At 38.1% G+C, this 21909-nt stretch overlaps 1 protein-coding gene across 5 annotated transcripts; it reads right to left on the reverse strand.

Moving 5' to 3' along the window:
- Positions 1-432: 432 nt before the first annotated feature.
- EEF1AKMT1 (EEF1A lysine methyltransferase 1) lies at positions 433-15259 on the reverse strand. 5 transcript variants are annotated; one of them, XM_058185349.1, is made up of 6 exons: positions 14947-15117; positions 13879-13937; positions 13124-13272; positions 11172-11254; positions 9093-9373; positions 7426-7599 (listed from the first exon to the last, which is right to left on the reverse strand). In XM_058185349.1, the coding sequence occupies exons 3-6, from the start codon at positions 13268-13270 to the stop codon at positions 7457-7459; spliced, it is 654 nt and encodes a 217-aa protein (XP_058041332.1). In that variant the 5' UTR covers positions 13271-13272; positions 13879-13937; positions 14947-15117; the 3' UTR covers positions 7426-7456. The 5 variants fall into 5 exon arrangements, with proteins under 5 accessions (XP_058041335.1, XP_058041332.1, XP_058041331.1 ...); XM_058185352.1 differs by lacking the exons at positions 7426-7599; positions 13879-13937 and adding an exon at positions 433-569; XM_058185348.1 differs by lacking the exons at positions 13879-13937; positions 14947-15117 and adding an exon at positions 15124-15259.
- Positions 15260-21909: the final 6650 nt, after the last annotated feature.

Consider the following 21909-nt stretch of genomic DNA (forward strand, 5'->3'; position numbering starts at 1 on the left):
TCATAACTTCTGTTTCAGAGAACTGTAATCTCCACTTCCTGCAACAGAGTTTATTTCACAGAACTTGGGGTCAATTGTAATTAAAACTGTACTTCCTTTAAAAAAACAGTGGGGTTTGCAAGATGCTTTTCTCCTCATAACTGGAGATTTGACATATCATGGAGAGTTGCAATACTGTAATGCTGGGGAACACTTAAGTTGAAGCAGTTTAAGATATTTAAAAGTGCTAGATAGATGTTCTATATTCCAGTGCTTTGCTATCAAATACTCAAGATGCTGAGCAGGGATACAGTATTGATTTTTGTGCACAATAAAATCTTGGTTCAACAGGTTTTGGATGCAATGGACAAACTTCATTTGGATTGTTTATCCATCAAATGAAGTTTTTATTGAAAGTTACGCTATTTGTATCAATTACATAACACACATGACATACATTGATCCAAATGACAAATTCTGATTTAACAAACATTCAGACTTAATGGATGCCCCTTCCCCACTCAGTGGTCTATGAAATCAATGGTTCATTGCATTTTCTCTAAATCCTTACAGGATGCAAGTGAAGGCCCCTGAAAATGAAAGCGAGAACAATATAAGTGAATAATTAAAATATTTTTTCAAAGAACGTTGAAAAATTAGCTGTGCATCTGCAACTGATTTTTTTAAAAAGTGTAAGTAGCTTTGTCTTGGTATATAGAATCTTATATTCTGGACCAAAAATAGTTGAATGGGATATTTTGTCAAAAGCACTAGAATTACATTAAAACTGGTAAAAACTATTAAATGCATTAAACTTGCTAATGGCTATCAATTTAAATGCTTTTTAAAAGGAGTCTCAGTAAATGTATAGAGAATAGATCTGTCAGTGGCTATTGGTCTCGGTTGTTTATTACCTCTAGCAGAAATGTACTAAAGGGGTGGGAATGTGTGGGTTGCCAACTATAGAAATATTAAGTACTTATCAATCAATGTTCATAGAATAAATAACCATTGTTTAAAAACATTCAGGTTTGGGTTTTACTTTAAGTTTGGGTTTACATCTTAATCTGGCACATGCTAGCCATAGCTCTGGAAATACAGTGATCCTGAAACATCAGGATCTGGATGTGCTGGAGCAAATCTTGCCATCTACACTACAAGAGATGACCTCAATCAGACAACCTTCAGCTACATTGCAGTAGCTGGCCAAGTCCTGAGGAGCCCCAATTTGGAGAAAGCTGCCTGTGACAGAGGTTACTTCTCGCACCAATGTGAAAAGCAAAGCATTGTCTGGTTTATGAGCCCTTTCAGACGCCTGGAAATATGCCAATTGCCTCTCTAAACTATTTTAACTTCTGGTAGCAGCTTTGGGAATACATAAATGAACATCAATAAAATGAAATCATGGAGAGTTCAAAAAAACCAAAACAAAAGGCAGACAAATGTGTTTTGGCATTCCTTTCTCAAAAGAGAAATGGCCAAATTCAAGGAAAACATGAGCCAAACTCTTGAATAGCAAAAGTTCTCTGAATTGTGTATGCACAAGGCATCTGCCTCTGCCTCCTGAAACAGCAAGATGCAGGAAAAAATGCTGTTTATTGGAGTTTAATCATTTCAAGCTCCTTTTTTCTCAACTGCAATTGCCATACTAAATACGCATTTTTCAAATTGATTTCTTTCCCAAATTATTCATTGGTGACTATCCTTGAAGCCATCTGTTTGTAACGGCTACAAGGCAGGAGGGTGACTAAGATGGGGAAGGAGAGCAAACTGTAACAAATTGGTGATTAAATCTGCATTTGATTGGGAATTGAGTCTCACTTCAAAAGAGGGACTGGATTCTTGTTTCCATCATTCCATCTCCCTCCCCCTCTCTTCCCCCCCCCTCCCTGCCTCCACATAAAATGCAATAATGAAATGTGACAATTTTAGTGTCTGCATCCAAATTTGGTGATGATATTTGGGAATGTATTTATACCCTTTTTTTTTGCAATAGAAATAAAAAGCAGTATACTATAATGGACAGGGTGGCTCAGTGGCTAAGACGCTGAGCTTGTCAATCAGAAGGTGGCTAGTGCCCCGTAATGGTATGAGCTCCCATTACGGCGCTCATGTCCCAGTGTCTGTCAACCTAGCAGTTCGAAAGCACATAAAAAATGCAAGCAGAAAAATAGGGACCACTTTGGTGGGAAGGTAACAGCGCTCCGTATGCCTTCGGTGTTTAGTCATGCTGGCCACATGACCACAGAGACGTCTTCAGACAGCGCTGGCTCTTCGGCTTTGAAACGGAGATGAGCACTGCCCCTACAGCTGGAAATGACTAGCATGCATGTGTGGGGGAATCTTTACTTCTACCTTTTATACTATAATGGCCAATTTTGGCTATGGAATCTCGTGTGTGTGTATGTGTATATATACACATGCTCCTTTATCAGCTTGTTTGAAGGCTCCAGCCTAGGCTGATGAGACCAAAGAATCAGAAGCAGATTCCAAGCAATGTGTTTTTCTTCAACTGAAATTGACAAAATGGATTTTGTTAGATTTAGGTACAGTACTGCCCAACTCCCAAGTCAATTATGAATCAAGTGCTGAGAAGGCTGGAAAAAGAAAAGCCTGGAAATTAATCTTAGAAAGAATAATGGAAAAAACAATTTATTTATCTCAACAGAGAAAACTGAAGAGAAAGGATAGCTGTCTTCTTTAAGGCTGTTATTCAGAGATTAAATGGGTTTATTCTTTCCTGATCCAAAAAATAGGATGATCAAATTATGGGCAATGTGAAAACCCTTTGCTTGAAATCGTAGAGAGCCACTGCATCCAAGCAAGAATTCAAGCAATACAGAATGCTTTCTTCCCGTGCATACAATATGGAAAAAAAACAGAGCCATGAAGTACCAATTCCATCTAGGAAATAAGATGGATTAATCAAAATCTAAGGAGCAATGTAGGTAAGAATTTTTTAAGTATCTGTACTGGATTCCTATCATCTCTTGTGTCTCTGGAAATCTTTAAATGTCTATATCATAGATTAATCATTTAAGGTGTCCTCTGTTTCTAGAAAACGTAACCAATTGATGAATTTGTCTCTATATCCATCACTGATATGCATCTTCCTCACATAGTATCTGTATTGAAAAACAGGAACATTTGCAATTGAAGACACTCAAATAGTCTTTTCTTTATGGGGGGGGGGAATGACACATGATTTCATCAAGGCAAACATATGATTTTAATTTATTTCATGCCAGAAAATTGATTTCCTATTCACTGTTGTTAAAGACTCTAAAGATTCTAAAAATGTATTTTGGTACTATTACATAATCAAAAACTCACAGCTCTTTCTGCTCAAGTGGAAAGAGCTTATTTCCAACTAGATGCAGTTGGACAACATCAGCTACCAAACCAGTTACAGTTTGAAAGTTGTTGGTAAGCTGGTAATTTGGCCTGCAGTTGCCTGGTGCTGCCCCTTTTGTTGGATCTTTCATTATCAGCTAACTTTTGCCAGATGTGAATTTATCTTCAATTTTACCTGCAGGCTACTTCAGCTGACTGCTAGTTGCAGTTTGGCAGTTCAAATCTCACCAGGCTCAAGGTTGACTCAGCCTTCCATCCTTCCAAGGTGGGTAAAATGAGGAGCCAGGCAATAGGCTGACTCTGTAAACCGTTTAGAGAGGGCTGTAAAAGCACTGTGAAGAGGTATATAAGTCTAGGTGCTATTGATATTGCTACCTCCTTTGTTAAACTGCTTGGCAATGAGTAAGTGTAGACCATCAACCAAAACCATGCAGTTCATCTGGTGCTGACCAGTTCTTGGTCTTCCTTGTCCTTTTCTCAACCACTTCTGCTGTTATTACAAGTATTTTTTCCCATTTCAGCTTCTTTTTTTGAATTCTTATCTACCTCTTTTATTCAAGTTGCATTCTTGTATTTCTTTGGGTTGCCCCATAGCTGCAACCAGATATTTGCTTTCTTCTGTCAGGTTTTGGCTGGTTTATTGCAGTCTCTCCATTGACAGATTGGTAGAAATGTTTCTAATTCAACTGAAATTGGAGATTCTGCAAATATGCATTTGCTGATCTTCTTGGCTATAGCTGTTATTTGCTGCTTTATTAGTTTTAGCCCTTCCTTGATTTTCCTTGTTTCTAGGTGATATTTCAAGGTATTCTTGGGTCTTCTTGTTCTTCAGCTTTTCTTTTCATCTGTTCTAGCTTGCTTACATCTGATCTTTGCACACTGACTTTATTTTCCAACCTTATTATAAACTGAGAGACACTTTATTGATTTTAGAGCATTCACTGAATTGGTTAAATTTCCAAAGAGCTTCAGAAAGGTTGGGCGATATTGCCTGTGTCCTCAATTTATCATGGTAAATGCCCTCTCTCTGCTTTTGATATTACTGATATTGTGGATTTCTTTAGGCAATTTATTTATCACAGGAATTAAATAATGATTGTATTAAAAAAAAATCCAATCCAAGGAAATTATTTGACAACCTAAATGTGAACAAGACTTCAAAAAATAATATCAAGCCTCAGACTGAAGTCTGAAGATAATGAATGCAATCCACATTATGAGACAGTGCTTTGTGCCAAGTCAAATGTTCCTTTCTGCTCTTCCATTTCAAAATTTATTTTACATTAAAATAAATATTAAACTATTTTATAATATTAAAATATACAAGTTAAGAAATGTCAATGGCAGGATGGCCCTCATTTGTAAAACTTTGAAAAATTCAAGATTCACTGTAGTTACAGAAAGCACTCAAATATTTGAAAATCCAAGTCTCATAGATTTAGCATGCATTCACAAACACCCCAACACACCCCTTTTCTACTATAAAACACAAACACAGAAGACACCAAGGATGTCAGAAATCAAATCTTTCAGGTAGTTTGACAATAGGCTCTTACAAGCAAGATGGGAAATGAGATTGCCCTATAACCTTGGAAACGGGGTAGGAGCACAAAGGGGGCACAGACGAAGTAATGAAAGAGATTATGATGTTTCTAACTATAGCCATTCCCTGAACAGTTGCTGGTGATAATAAATACATCCGGACATCGGTAACCTAAAAATAACTTATTCCAGTGCAAGCCACAGGTTATGGAACCGAGACTCTTGATGTACTCTCAGTAGCTTCACATTGCAGTCATCCTTCGAAGACATCTGTTTAGGAATAACAGTTTTACAGCAACCCCACAGTAGCATTCTGTTAATAGAAAGGGAGGGGACACTGGCCTTAAATCAGCTTTGAGGAAGTGTCTTTCCCTGATAATTGAAATAGTCATCTGTCCTGAAGCTGTTATTGTAATTGCCAAGTTTTTTTTCCTTTATTGCTCTCAGCAACGCTACACAATTTCTTCAGTGGCTGGTGCCTGTAGTTTAAATTCTCATCTGGAATGATCATAGAAACACAGAAAACTCATGGCAGAAAAACACCTAGCGGTCCATTGAGTCTGCCCTTTGACTTTGCTTTTTGTTTTCTTTTAAAATAATAATTATGTTTCATTATTATTATTATTATTATATTTTATCGGTATTTTTAATTTTTGTCAAATGTTGGACATGTGTTTATCCCAAGCATGTTTAAACTCAGTTACTTGATGACACTATCTCTACTGGTAGTTGGTTTCAAGCGTTCACTATAGGTAATCCTTGACTTATGACAATTGAGCCCAAAATTTCTGTTGTTATTTTAATTAAAATTTAATTAAATTTTGCCCCATTGTATGACCTTTCTCACCACCATTGTTAAGTGAATCACTGCAGTTGTTACATTAGTAACAGGGTTGTTAAGTGAATCAGGCTTGCCCATTGATTTTGCTTGTCAGGAGGTTGCAAAAGGGAATCACATGACTTTGGCTCCTGTAGTAATTTATTAACACCTATGGGGGGGAAAAAGGGATGCTGTGGCTCAGTGGCTAAGACGCTGAGCTTGTTGATCGAAAGGTCGGTAGTTCAGCAGTTTGTATCCCTAGTGACTCATAACGGGGTGAGCTCCTGTTACATGTCCCAGCTTCTGCCAACCTAACAGTTCAAAAGCACGTAAAATATGCAAGTAGAAAAATAGCGACCACCTTTGGTGGGAAGGTAACAGCGTTCTGTGCGCCTCTGGCATTCAGTCATGCCAGCCACATGACCATAGATACGTCTTTGGACAGCGCTGGCTCTTTGGCTTTGAAACAGAGCTGAGCACCGACCCCTAGAATCAGGAACGACTAGAACATATGTGTTTACCTTTATGGAAAAATTATTTGTAACAGAATAACAAAATTGGAAGAGATCTAGGAGGTCTTCTAGTTCAAGGCCCTGCTCAAGCAAGAGATCCTATACTATTTCAGATGAGGGCGTGCATAAGAGCACAAAACGTGCCTACCGTTCCTGTCCTATTGATTCCTTTCATTATATCCAATTAATATAGTGATTGCCTACTTATGCTCATTTATATGCTTATATATTATATAGTTATTTTCATGCTTATGCTTATATATACTGTAGTGACAAAATAAACAAATAAATAAATAAATAATTGTCTAATTTCTTCTTAAAAACCTCCATTGTTGGAGCACCTATAACTTCTGGAGGCGAGTCGTTCCGCTAATTAATTGTTTGTCAGGAAATTTCTCCTGAGTTCTAGTTGGTTCTCTCCTTGATTAGTTTCGATCCACTACTTTTTGCCCTGCCTTCAGATGCTTTGGTGAATAGGTTGACCCTCTGTATAGTGATATCCACATGACCAACAGTATTGTTGTAGCCCACTGCATCAGATCCTGAGGTGGGGGGGGAGACTTCTAAGGGCACTTCCACATCCGTTTCAATTTTGAAGTTCATCTACAATCCAGTTTAACTCTGTCAGTCTCAAAATCAAGACAGGTTAAAAAAAAAATCACTTTATTGCAGCTTGCCCTATCAAGCCCAGTGTGGGCTCTAAAAAAGAAAACTTTTTATCTCCTCCATCAAAAGATGTTTTTAAGTGGCTTCACACACATACTACTGTGCAAAGTAAAATAAAGATCATGCAGAATGGTGTATAGTAAAATAATATTGTGAATGCATTCCTAATGTTTTAATGCACTGATAGTCTTTTTATGCTTGAAAGAAGCAATATTCGTTAGACTCCTTAAAAACAAGTGTGAGGAAATTCAATATATTGAAATAATTATTATCCCTTCTCTATTTCAGACAGGTAGCTCTGTACGCTCCAATATATGTATCTTAAATAGTTGAAAACAACACTATATACTAATTATGGATAATAGCACCTCCTTCTACATAAGATACCAAAAAGCAATATTTTTTTATCAAATTTAGAAATTGCCCATCTCCCATACAAAGGGATTCATATCAACTGAAATGTAACCAGAAACAAAATATGTTGATGGATACATCATTAAAAAAAGAAATGGCAGGTGTTTGCTTTGTCAGAAAAGGAAAAATCATTCCAGCTTGAAAAATCCTATTAATGTTTATTGGGTTATCAAGAAAGAGAATCCAAATCCAGTCCAGAATCATAATTCGCATAGCATCGAAATTCATTAGCTAAATTTCGAGCATGTTTTGGAATAAACTTGCACATTTTCACACCAAGATATTTAGCAGCATATTCTTCCATGATTAAACCTGAAAACAAAACAAAACTTTAGAATAGTCCTTCTAGATCAGAACAGGTTTTATGTATTTCCAATTATGGTCCAATCAGCTGCTCCCAGAAAACTCCTAAATTGGGTGTAAAAAACGAAAGTTCTTTCCTGCTATCCACAGATAAGCTGCTACAGTAGTCCTTGATTTATGACCATAACAGAGCCTGCAATTATGGTTGTTAGTCAAGGTTGTTAAGTCAGTCACCCATGACTGTGCCCGATTGTCTAACCTTTTTTGTGTTGGTCATTAAGCAAACATGGCTGTTATAAAGCAAACGTGGTGGTCATACAGCAAACTCATTGTTTGCTATGGCATGATTTTTGCTGGAAACCAGAAATGAATGTGTTTATTTATAAATCCTTGTCATGTGATTCTGCAAATGGCAGTAAATGCAGTTGTAAATGCGGTTGCCAAGTGCCCAAAATGTGGTCAAACGATTGTGGGGATGGGCCCAGTGTAACTTCAAATCCAGGTTGTAATTAGTTTTTTCAGAGCTGTCTCATAACATTGAACGGCTGTTAAGCAACCAGTCGTAAGTGGAGAACTATCTACCTGTTCAGACAGCACCATTGTTATGATAAAGCTATCAAAAAAGCAAATTCTTCTCTAACGACTTCCCCAGGATTTTTTCACCTTACAAATCTTACACTATGGGGAAGAGCTGATTAGTTCCCAAATAGTAACACTGTGAAAATAATACAATCCAGAACAGAGTGGCTGTTCAACAGATACCAGCCATGGAGTACACTAAAGGAATATTTTTTCTATCATATGTTTTGAATCAAGTAACACTTTGTACAGCATTCTTTTAAGCAGTAAATCAAATATACTTTGTTTTACAGACCTGCAAAGGTTGTAAATCTGAGGATTAGTCATAAAAGTTACTTTTTCATCAGTCATAACTGCAAATGGTCACTAAATGAGGCATTCACAAAGTGAGGACTACCTGAAGTTTTATCAGAACATTCTTCTATACCAGGGGTATCAAACTCGATTTCACTGAGGGCCACATCATGGTTGTGTTTGACCTCCGGGGGAGGGGGGGCAGGGGGGCGTGGCTAGGATAGGTGTGGCCAGCTCAATATCACTCATGTTGGGGGCACCTGTGGAGGCCCGAGCGCTTTGCTAGTGAAAATGGGCTCCCGAGCTCCGTTTTCGGCTGCAATGGCCTCCTGCAACCCTCTGCCAGCAAAAACAGATCTCGGGAGGGCCGTCTGCAGCCCTCCCAAGCTCCATTTTCACTGGCAGAGACACCATGTGCCAGTCCTTTGCTGTTTCCAGGGTGCTCCCGAAGGCCAGATCTAAGCAACCCGTGGGCCGAATCTGGCCCCCGGGCCTTGAGTTTGACACCCCTGTTCTACAGAAACTTATTTTCAGTGTATGCAACTATATAATAATGATTTTACAAATGGCTACCGTTTTCTTTCCAAAAACTACTGAAGCAAATGAATTTGAGAAAACAAGTGATTTACCTGTGCAGAGCAGAATCTTTCCTTTAGTTAAGTATTTGATGGTTTCTGCTATTTTTTGGAGACATTCTTCAGATAGATAGGGTGGATCTGCTAAGACAATATCAAAACTATGTGCTTCAAGGTGGGTTGGAAGTTTCAAAGGGCTGTTGTAATCGTAGAAAACATACTCGGTTCCATATACAGAAAATCTCTGGTCATACTCCAAAATGCAGATTGAAAAATCTTGACAGTCCTGCTCTTTCAGTTTTTGATAAACACTTGGGGCACTGACACAAGCTATCCTGCAAGGATAAGGAAGCAAGGAAAGAAGTGGTTATTTAACACATCAAAATGTTTAATTCACACCTTTTCCTGTATTTAACTACTTACATGCCACAAACATCATACTTGTTCAATAATACACCTGCAGAATAATTTCCCCCTCACCGGAGAGAGGAAAGTGCCAATTCGACAGAACTGAATGAATAATTATTTATAAATAAATAAATAATTATTCTTCATTGCACAGTGCAATCTTGTTCTTGGGTGAATATGCACAGTACTGCAACCAAAGTCAACGTTACAAATAACTCTAACCACTGCATAAATAGTCCCTGTCCATCTATTTTATACACAGGACAGGATCAAACAGGGTGTGGTTTCCTGAAAGTATGCTGCTTCTATTTCTACTATTATAAGTACACTTCTCTTATGCACTAGTGGTTAACACATGTCCAAATATTAAATGCTTTTTAAAGAACCAGAGTTCTGTGCATCAAAAAACTCCTGATTGCATGAATAAAAGCAAAAATGTCTACAGTGGGGGAAGTGGGGGAGGAGAAGATAGTCAGAAATTGAAGATGGAAACCCCAATCACAGGATGAAAGCCTCACCATTGTTTCTACACATGTAAAAATGGGCAGGGCCTTAACTGCATAGCCGTGGCCATCTTTTTAATTTTTTTTGACATTCCCCCTGCCCTGCTGATCCTGGATAAAGCTCTGGATTCAAATTCTTCTATTGAACAATAGGGACACAGTGGCTCAGTAGGTCGGCAGTTTATCGAAATTCGATAAACTTTCAATTTGTCAATCGAAAGGTCGGCAGTTTAGCAGTTCAAATCCCTAGTGCCGTGAAATGGGGTGAGCTCCTGTTACTTGTCCCAGTTTCTGCCAACCTAACTGTTTGAAAGCACGTAAAAAATGCAAGTAGAAAAATAGGGACCACCTTTAGTAGGAAGGTAACAGCATTCCGTGCGCCTTTGGCGTTGAGTCATGCCGGTCACATGACCACGGAGACGTCTTAGGACAGCGCTGGCTCTTCGGCTTTGAAACAGAGATGAGCACTGCCCCCTAGAGTCGGGAATGACTAGCACATATGTGCGAGGGGAACCTTTACCTATCGATCAAAGGCTCATTAAAAGAACGATCTCAACCCCTCATCCATAAACGGGAAAGGTAGGATATTGTGAGGATCCAGAGCTGTTTGTAGATTCTTGAGAAATCAATGTAAAAAACTACTTAGTGATTCTTATCTCCAGTCTGACAGTGCTGAGTCTCAACCATGAACCCCCCCACCAACCCCATAGTCAAAAGTGCATCATACATGTAATCTTGGACTTACAACCACAATTCCAAACCAGACTTTCTATTGCTAAGCAAGAAGGTTGTAGTGTGTTGAACCTGATTTTGTGACCTCTTTTTTTTTGCTAGTTGTTAAACAAATCACTGCAGCTGTCCAATGAATCATGCAGTAATTAAGCAAATAAGGCTTTCCGCATTGATTTTGCTTGTCAGAAGCCAACTGAGGTGGTCACAAATAACCATCGCTTGAGCCAGAATGCTGCAATCATCATAAATATCTGCCAGTTGCCAAGCACCCAAATTATGATCATGTGACTGGGGGGGGGGCGTGGGAAGGCCGGTGGTAAGTCACTTTTTAAAGGGCTATCGTTAACTTCAAATGGTCAGTAAATAAATGGTTGCAAGTCAAGGACTACTTGTAGTTTAATGTGCTGAAAATGAAGGGTTAATAGATGAATAAGCAGCATTTTTACAAGACAGTCACAATGCTTGGTTTGTAGAAAGCCAAAGAATTTACCTGCCACCTTTCCCAGCTGCTCTTATGGCCTCATTAGCTAAACAAAATGCTGTCTCAGGATCATACCAGAACTGGCTCAGTTGCTGAATGAGTTTAAAAAAAAAGTGCAAATGTTAACAGCATAACTTTTTCAGTAACATTTATCCCTAGATTATTTGCTACCCTGTTTTCCCCCAAATAAGACATCCCCTGATAATAAGCCCAATCGGGCTTTTGAGCACATGGCAATAAGGCCAAGAGCTTATTTCAGGGTTCAAAAAAATGTAAGACAGGGTCTTGTTTTCGTGGAAACGGTACAACCTAGAGGTCTAGTTTGGTTGAAATACCAACTTAAAGAATTAATATCCACCCATGGAAGAAGGGATCAAAAAAGATGACTGAATTGGCGGAGATGGTGAAGTTAATTATACAAATTAGGGAAAAGAATGGAGTTTGTTTCCACTTGGAAACAGTTTCTGGTGTTTGTGCTCTAAAGAGACAAAAATTAAACTTTGATTTTGGGCTTTCATCATTTTTAACAGATTTAACAGATTAAAAGGATTGGAAGGGACCTTATAGGTCATCTAGTCCAACCCCCTGCTCAAGCAGCGAACCCTACACCATTTCTGACAAATGGCAGTCCAATCTTTTCTTGAAAGTCTCAAGTGATGAAGCTCCCACAACTTCCGAAGGCAAGCTGTTTCATTGGTTGATTGTTCTCACTGTCAGAATTTTGTATGTTGTTGTTATAGAAATGGCTAGTATTAATTATTTTATATAAGTAAAAAGTTAATAATATAACTATCATGCATCTTACTGCACCAAAAGAAGCTGGAAGTCACTGCTTTCTGTTTCTTTCTTGGTTCTTTCCTACACCTATTTCCTTTCTCCCTTTCCCTTCTCCATTTTTCCATTGTCTTTTTTAATTTTATTTTATATTAAGAAAAACAATGAAAAGAAAAAATAATATATATAAATAAATATAAAAAACAAGGATCCTTGGCACTGAAATATTGGCAGATTCAAGTTAGATGGCATCAAGACAAAAATAAGAAATCTAGAAAATCAGTTTAGTTTCAAAGAAAAACTAAGAGTGAGTAGGCATACCACTGAATTAAGTTACCATTCACAAATTGTTCTATGACTTCAATAATGAATAGGTCTGTCTAAGAATTATACATATATTTTCCTGAAAATTACAGGTAGTCCTCAACTTACAACAGTTCATTTAGTGACCAAAGTTACAACAGTGCTGAAAAAAGTGATTTATGACCGTTTTTGAAGCATCTCCACGGTCACATGATCTAAATTCAAACAGTAGGCAACTGACTCACATTTATGACAGTTGCAGTGTCCCGAGGTCATGTAATCACCTTTTGCAACCTTTTGATAAACAAAGTCAATTTGTTTACTTAATTCACTTAACAGATTCACTTAACAAACCATGTTACTAACTTAATGACTTCAGTGATTTACTTAATAACTGTTTCAAGAAAGGTCATAAAATGGGCAGTGGTGGGATTCAGCCGGTTCGCACCACTTCGGGAGAACCGGTTGTTAACTTTCTGAGCAGTTTGGTGAACTGGTTGTTGGAAGAAATCATTAGGGTAGAGAACCGGTTGTTAAATTATTTGAATCCCACCACTGAAAATGGGGCAAAAGTTACTTAACAACTGTGCAACAGAAATTTGGGGCTCGATTGTGGTCGTAAATCAAGGACTATCCGTATCTGCCCCAGTTCACAGCAGCCATGAATGAAACGGCTGTAGAATGGGAAATAAAGCATGATACACCAAGATATAAGTAATGGCTGCCAAGGTGCAAATACTATTTTTTTTTCATCATTAATCAGTGCTCTAAGCTCACTAGAAACTTAGTCACTGCTATTTACATTCATGGAAACTGGAAGTGAAAACTTGTGAGTTTTTCTACACAGGCATCAACCATTAGCGTATTTTAGTAAAAATGCTTACCCAATTCTCTTCAATAGAGCCAACCGAATAACTTTGAGTTTTATCAGTAGGCTTAGCTTCTCTCTGCTGTTGCTCAACATAGAACTCCTGCAGAGCAGCTAAAGCTTCAGATGAAAGCTGAGGAACATCATCATCATCATCATTCATTTCTAGATATAAAACATGAGATTAAATGCCTTTTATTGGGTGAAAGGAATTGGCAAAAGGTGAACAACTGAGCTATAAAATTCAAATATTTTGCTATGAGAGGAAAATATTTTTATGAATGAAAAACAAGAGATTTTTTTGTTTTATTTTATATACTTGGTATATAAAATTACCTGTATATTTATATACAGGTAATCCTCATTTAGTGATCACCAACTGGGGCCTTGGCATTAGGGAGGCAGTTGCTAAGTGAAACCATAACTGTGCTTACTTCTTACTTACTTCAGCTTTCCTTTGCTTTACAGACTTGTAAATGCCATATATTTTGGGTCCATTTTACATCTCTTTTGTGACTTTCTGACAAGCAAATTTGTTACTAACTTAACAACTGCAGTGATTCGCTTAACAAATGTGGCAAGAAAAGTTGTAAAATGGGGCAAAACTCACTTAACAATTTTCTCACTTAGCAACATACATTTTGGGCTCAATTGTGGCCATTAGTCAAGGACTACCTGTATTGCCAGCAGACACAGCTCAGGACTTCTGAACTGAACACAATTATGAAATTTAACTTTTCTTACAAAGCAGCAATCTTCATGTGCATTCACCTTATAGCCGTATTTATCACTGTTAACATTTCAAAGATTCATAGAGGTGGTCCTTGTCCCTGCGAGAAAAGCAGTAGTGCTTCTTTTGATTTCTGATAAACTTAAGTCCCTGATCAGGTCATTTAATTCTGGCTGAGTTATGAGATGATGGTTAACAGATGAGGAAACTAGAGGAACTCTTCTGACTTTTATACTTCTGAAGGAGGAAAAACAATTACCAACCTGCCTTCCATTGAGGACCTGTATACTGCACAAGTCAAAAAGAGGGCTGTGAAAATATCTACAGACCACTCACATCCTGACATAAACTGTTTCAACTCCTACCCTCAAACCAACGCAATAGAGCACTGCACACCAGAACAACTAGACACAAGAACAGTTTTTCCCAAACACCATCACTCTGCTAAAAAAATAATTCCCTCAACAAACTATTTACTAAGTCTGCACTACTATTACTATTAGTCTTCTCATCATTCCTATCTCCCAATTCCTCCCACTTACGACTGTATGACTGTAACTTTATTGCTTGCATCCTTATGATTTATATTGTTTCCTACTATGATTTGATTGCTTATTTGTACCCTATGACTATCCTTAAGTGTTGTATCTTATGATTCTTGACAAAAGTATCTTTTCTTTTATGTACACCGTGTGCACCAAAGACAAATTCCTTGTGTGTCCAATCACACTTGGCCAATAAAGAATTCTATTCGAAAAGGAGACAGAGAGATTGAGACTGCAAAGGTCCTCTTTTCTGCTCACATTCTTTTGATGGCATCTTTCTGCTGCCCAAGCAGAAAGGCCTAACATCGACATGGGCCCTCAGCGGTTGCCTTTGTAAATCAGGCCAACGACACCCGGTGCCCCGCGATGAAAACGCTCTGCATTCACTTGGCACACTAATACAGGTATAGGTAGATATAGGCGACCAGTAGGCGGCAGCAAAGAGAACCCTCGCTACTGCCATCTGGCGGTCAGCCGCTTACTTGCAGACCAAGGGGCCCCATGCGAAAAGTCGGAACTAATCGCCCGTGCTGGGTCTGCATATCCCGCGAGGGCAAAACGTACATGGCGAGTGGGCGGGTGCAGGGTGGCCAAACTCTCGTGGAAGGCCCTGGAGACTAAACTCTAATTCGTGCGCCCGCTCTCGGCTACCCAAAGCAGGCTCTGCCTCCACCACTGACGCTCCCCTCTCCGGCAGCTCCTTCTCCTCGCCTTCCGTCGGCTCGCAGCCGCTCCACTCACCAGCAGCCTAGGCCTCTGGGCTCCCGCCCGCCTCTTCTCTCCCGGAGCTCCGCCTTTCCTCCTCCCGGTAACCCAGCCCGCTCCGGCGCCCTCTAGCGCGGAAGGAAAGCCGCTCGCCTGGTTGCAATTTTAACAAGTACTATTGGGAAGGAAGGAAAGAAGGAAGGAAAGGAGGAAGGAAAGGAAACGAAAGGAAGGAGGGGAGGGAGGGGGGAGGGAGGGGGAAGGAAGGAAAAGAAAGGAAGAGAAGAGAAGGGAGGAAGGAAAGGAAAGGAAGGAGGAGGGGAGGAAGGAAGGAAGAAAGGGAAAGGAAGAAAAGGAAAGGAAGGGAAGGAAAGGAAAGAGGAGGAGGGAGGAAGGAAGGAAAGGAAGAGAAGGGAGGAAGGAAAAAGGAAGAAGGAGTGGAGGGAAGGAGGAAAGGAAGAGAAGGAAGGCAGGAGGAGGGGAGGGAGGGAGGAAGGAAAGGAAAGGAAGGAGGAAGGGAGGGAGGAAGGAAAGGAAAAGAAAGGAAGAGAAGGAAGGAAGGAAGGAAGAAGGAAGGAGGAGTGAAGGGAGGGGGGGAGGAAGGAAAGAAAAGAAGATAAAGTAGCATGCCAAGGAAAAGGGAGCGTAAGAACATAGCTTCCCTGATTCTTTCAAGCACCACGTTTTTAAGGGCATATTATAGCTAAGAAAGAGTGAGATGGGACGGGATGCTGGGTCGTCGTAGGATTTACAGAGCCTCCCATTCTTTTTATAAGCTATCTAATATCAATGCCCAGAGAGACAATGTTATCATCTGTCGCAGTAAAATACTGAAGGGACTTTGGTGGCTTTTTCAAATTGCAAGATTTATTTACTACACAACGCAGGGGAAGACTTTTCCACTTAGTTTCCATGACTAAAACGAGCCTACCAAAATGATGTTTGCATGAGCCACTATTGCTAATTGTGTAAATGGCAATTTTGCTCAACGGCATCACCTATGGGACTTATTCATAGTGTTGGGTGGCACTAGTTAGAACGTCAATCCATCAATTAAGGGCAAGTGTCTGTGAATTCTATGATAAATTGATTCCCAGCGGTGCCTTTTTAGAGAAGATGAATAAGCTTTCGGCTGAAAATAAACAAAATGTAGCACTTTGCGTGGGTTTCCCCCCCCCAAAAAACTTATCTGTTGCTACTTTGTCCTTAAATAGAAATAATCCATCACAGACCTCTTGTGAGGCCAGTAAAATCAGATGAATATGTGTGAATATGGCTCTTACCAAAAAGTTGTTGGTAAGATGTTATTTTACTGAACTGAAGTTCCATTTTTGGGGGGGATGGAATTTGTTCTTACATTTAAGACAGGGCCATATACAGGCACACCTCTAGAAAAGAGAAGCAATGGGCTTGAGGGACTGGAAGAACTGCCTACCAAAGCAATGAAATGATAGGATAAAATGAGCCTGAGCTACACCTGGCAGACTTAAAGTTGCCAAGGTTGGAGACCCCTGGTCCAGTGAAATGTCAGCTATCTTCCATCATTGACTCCTGACATTCGCTTCAAATTGAAGCTGAATGAATGCTTATCTAATCTGAATTTAAAATCTGATTTATGTTTACTGAAGTTTATACTTCTCTGTGTTATACTATGACTGTTAAATAATTGAATGGTAGACTGGTCAGCCATATTTTAGCTTTAACCATATTTTATGCAAAGCCCATCTATGTAATTAATAATTTGTCCAATTTTTTTGGGTGTGTGTGTGTGTTCATGCCAGTATTAACATCTGGGTCTGGTGAGTGCCTCGAGTAGTCCCTGCAGTTTTCTTGGTAAGATTTTAGAAGTGCTTTGCTATTGCCTGTTTCCAAAGACTGAAAGACAATGACTGGCCCAAGATCTCCCAGCTAGCTTCATGCCTAAGATATAAGTAGAACTGTCTCCTGTTTCTCATCAGACACTTTAATCCAGTGGTCACCAACCAGTGGTCCGTGAGAAAATGTTGGTGGTCCACAGAAAAATTATTTGCATTTTTATATTGCACTAAATACTATTTATCTTTTTTTAAAAAATCGTATTAGTGGTCCGTGGGATTTAAAATTATGAATTTAGTGGTCCCTGAGGTCCGAAAGGTTGGTGACCCCTGCTTTAATCACTAGGCCAAACTGGGCCCCCAAACTTGTATTACCATGATAATGATAACTTGGAACTTAGAACTCCGTCGCCTTCGACAAGACCTAAGTTTAACTCACAGAATCATCTATTGTAATGTCCTTCCTGTCAAAGACTACTTCAGCTTTAATTGCAATAATACAAGGGCAACCAATAGATTTAAACTTAATGTAAACTGCTTTAATCTAGATTGCAGAAAATATGACTTCTGCAACAGAATCATCAGTGCTTGGAATACTTTACCTGACTCTGTGGTCTCTTCCCATAATCCTAAAAGCTTTAACCAAAAACTTTCTACTATTGACCTCACCCCATTCCTAAGAGGACCATAAGGGGCGTGCATAAGCGCACAAACGTGCCTACCGTTCCTGTCCTATTGTTTTTCTTTTCTTCTTCCTATATATGTTTATATGTGTATATACTATATAATCTTTTTGTATGATGTTGTGACAAATAAATAAATAAAAAAAATGATGAAATTAACTAAAGATATAGTTAAATGTGATACATGTGTTCTGCAGAGAATCTGCAATTTTATCTTAGGAAACGAACAAAGTATACAATGGATTTTTGATGCTTGTCAATTAAAAGCCTACAAATAAGATGCAGTGCTACAGGAATAGAATGAGATTTTCTATATAACTCAAATATAGGTACTCATCTAACCTATATATGTTAGAGCACGGGTGTCAAACTCGCCGCATCACGTTGCCGACACGTGATGTTTCGCATCGTTTTTTCCATTTGTGGAGCGGGGGTGGGTGTGGCCTGTGTGTGATGCATTTGGCCCGTGGACTTCCAGTTTGACACCGCTAAGTTAGAGTAATCACAATTGAGACTCACAACTTGGACATTAAGCAAGGCAGTTGCTAAGTGAAACCATGACTCTGCTTAAATCTTACTTCAACTTTCTTTATAGATCTGCAAAGGAAGTTAATGAGAGGACTGTTTGCAAAGTTAATTTCCCCCCTCACTGTTGTAACTTCAAACAGACACAATATAAGATGCACTAAACAAGAATTCCTACTAAATTCCTAGATGCCTGTTAGGACTCTTTCATCTGCAGAATTACTAGAGATTTCTGTATCTTTTGGTTGCCATCAAATAGTTATTTCCACTGTTGCAATCTAGACCTGGTAGCCAAGTTGTTTATTTAAGGGGAGATGTTTTTCCACCATAATCATCAACGAAAAATTCAGAAGAAAAAGTTGATGTTTCGCACATGGCACCATGATTATAGTGACAAATGTGACTTGCCTTTGAAATGTTAGATGGCTGCAAGAAATTACTGAGCACTGTGGAAGAATAATCCCAAACTAAATTCTGAGAAAAAGCACAAAAAATAAATAAATAAGGTCTTTATTTTTAAAAACAGAATTTGAATAAATCTAGTTGTTGTTTTTTTAATCTCTTTGGAACATGATTGAAAGCCAGTATTAAAAATGACAAAAATAAATGCTTTCAAAATTATTACTTGGTAAGATTTCAAAATTCTGCATGTACAAACTTGATGATGTTATGGTAGACTAATCAATGAAATATTGCATTGTTTGGAACTACTTTTTTTGGTATGCTAGTACTGACTGCAGGTCACATCATAAATGTCTTTTGTCTTCTGGATTGCAGTTTTTGAAAGTAGGGACAATGGGATCCTTAAAGATGTTTTGGATACCCAGCTTATTTCAGGATGTTTTCAGGAATATTGTGACTGCAGTGTCCTTGCTAATTGGATAGATATACACAAGGTTGAGTGATAGATTTAGATGTGTGATACTGGAGAGTAGTAACAGTGATACAATGAGACAACAACATGCAAGAAAACAAAATTCTGCTTCTCCTGCATTAAAATACTGTAGAATCAAACAGTTCTCATAGTACTTATTTTCTTTATAATATGGTTTTCTGGTGAGATTAGAAACATACCTTTCCTTTAATTTTCTCTTTTTTTAATTACAAGTTTTAACAGCACCAGTGTAAGATCTTAACCACTATGATACATCATTTGTATCCTCAATAAACCATTATGAAAAACACATCTATACCCTAACAATTACTAAATGGATACTTTAAAATTTTCTTCCAGGAACAATTTCACTTGATTTAGTAAAATATATCAATCATATGGCCCAAATCCCAGTTCTGGGAGAGCAGTATGAGACTGCTGCATATGAAAAATTAAGATTTCCATTGAGTATGGAATATCCTGTCTATTACAAAGGAAGAATAAATATCTTGTTTTCATACTAAATGTTCTTCCTAGCTGGCTCAATCCAGATGTGTTGAGGCTACATTCAATGCCATGCTAGGGACACTATAAAATTTATAGAGGTAGTAAAACAACCTTTCAACCCAACAATAACTTCAGAATCAGAAGATGTAAATTGAGCAAAACCAGGTAAAACAGAAGTGAAGCCAATATTTAGTTAACAATCAGAGGTTCCCAGAAGAAATGATAATACAGTACATGAACCTACATTTCCTTTATTCTTACAACCATGTTGGAAAGTTAGGCATTTGAACAGTATTTGCCACCTTGCTTAGCAGCGAAAAGGAAATTAAAGCACCCTGAGACAGGTAATTGTGCAATCTATAACACTTCAGGTAAGAAGCAACCCAGTACCTTTGTCACTTTGCTCCATTTGATTAGGATTAAAAAAAAATAATTGGAATCTGATTTATGGCGATTCAAATTCTTCATTCCAGGTCTGGCATTTTGACTTTCTTTTATGTAACTCTTCAGAAAGAGTTTTGCAGTCTTCAGAATTTCAGCAAGAAAAGTGCTTTAGATTCAGCTGATAATGCTGGATCCCAAATACTTTTCCAACTCCGAATCTGAAGACTGTACAGCTCTTATTTTAGATATTTGAAGATGTTATATCCCCCATTCTTCTAACATTCTCCAATTATTCATTCCAGTTTGCATCCCTCGGGTTCACACAATATTCAAGAGGGTCTGACCAAAGCAGAACAAAGTGCAACTATTATTATAGTTCTGTTGATATACTGTAGTTATAACTGCATTTGCCTTTTTAAATAGTCGTATCATCTGTCTCACATTCATTTTATAATAAACCGCTGTGCTGTACCAAGATTTTTTTAGATTTCATACAGTAGTCATAACAATGCAGGATGGATGGCAGGAAAAATGTTCATCAAGGTACAACATTTACAACACAATTGATATTGACCATCAATTGTGTTGTAAATGTTGTACCTTGATGAACGTATCTTTTCTTTTATGTACACTGAGAGCATATGCACCAAGACAAATTCCTTATGTGTCCAATCACACTTGGCCAATAAAATTCTATTCTATCCCTCGGGTTCACACAATATTCAAGAGGGTCTGACTAAAGCAGAACAAAGTGCAACTATTATTATAGTTCTGTTGATATACTGTAGTTATAACTGCATTTGCCTTTTTAAATAGTCGTATCATGCTGTCTCACATTCATTTTATAATAAACCGCTGTGCTGTACCAAGATATTTTTAGATTTCATACAGTAGTCATAGCAATGCAGGATAGATGGCAGGAAAAATGATGGTTGCTTTACTGTGGTATAGTGATTTTCAGGAGGGTTAAAATTGTTTTGTTCTTTGCTTCCTTCATTCTGCATTGCACTGTAAGCCCTATTTATTGACTATCTTCACATTACATCATTCAGAGACCGACATTCAGTCTCTTATCACAAAAACTCTTCTATTTCTTGACAGTACTTCACCAGGACTTCCTTTCTGTATAATAAACAGACCCTTTTTCATAATTATTTCAAGTATCCATACCTACCAATTTGACAAATACCTTATTGACAATGTTCTCATTTGACTGTATTCAATTTGCTGTCCCCCCGCCCAGTCTGTTTTTCTGATTTACCAAGATCTTTTCACATTTTGTTTATGTCTTTAGGTATTAATTCTCCTAAAATTTGGTTAGTAACAGATCTGAGAAGCATCCCTTATTTCTTTGCCCAAATTAATAAAAATGTTGATGTGTACAGGACCCAGGGCTAAATTGTGTGGCATCTACATAGCATTTTACTCTAATTTGATTATTGTGATTTTTATATCAACTATATGTGACCTATATTTCCTAATTTGCTAATCAGAATGTCATGTCAAAAATGCTTTTTGGAAGTCATGGTTTACATACAGCATTCCCATAATCTACTAACTAAGCTACCTCATAAAGTAATGGTCAAGATTAATTGATTATGTGCCATCAAGTCATGGACAATTCTTAGAGACCACCCAGATAGATTTTCTCCTTGACAATCTGTCTTAACGTGGTCCTTCAATGGTGCATTTATTGCTACTGTAATTGAAATGGGTCAAGACTTGATGCTGATATCTTAATTACCACATTTAATGAATTACTCCCCAAAATCTTTCCACATATTAATGTTAGATTAACCTGTCCATAATTTGTCAAATTCTCCTTTTCTATTTTTGAAGAAAAGGACAATTATCCTTCTCCAATAATCTCAAAGGTAATGTATAATTATTTAGCTAAACCATCAGCAAATTATTTTCAGTACATCCTATTCAAAGATTTAAATAATTTAAATAAGTATGTCTTGACTATATTTCAAGCAGCCTCAAATTAACTATCCTGCCCCTTCATCCTATTCCTCACAATTGTCTACTGAAG

This window comes from Ahaetulla prasina, chromosome 5 (genome assembly GCF_028640845.1).
Source record: "Ahaetulla prasina isolate Xishuangbanna chromosome 5, ASM2864084v1, whole genome shotgun sequence".
Taxonomy (NCBI): Eukaryota; Metazoa; Chordata; class Lepidosauria; order Squamata; family Colubridae; genus Ahaetulla; species Ahaetulla prasina.

What these genes read in the sequence shown, in the direction of transcription:
- EEF1AKMT1 (XM_058185348.1), bottom strand. Translation starts at nt 13,270, where the DNA reads ATGAATGATGATGATGATGATGTTCCTCAGCTTTCATCTGAAGCTTTA. An exon ending in GCTCTATTGAAGAGAATTGG is followed by an intron (nt 11,255 to 13,123) that starts GTAAGCATTTTT and finishes AAACTCATTCAG; the next exon opens with CAACTGAGCCAGTTCTGGTA. An exon ending in GCAGCTGGGAAAGGTGGCAG is followed by an intron (nt 9,374 to 11,171) that starts GTAAATTCTTTG and finishes TTATCCTTGCAG; the next exon opens with GATAGCTTGTGTCAGTGCCC.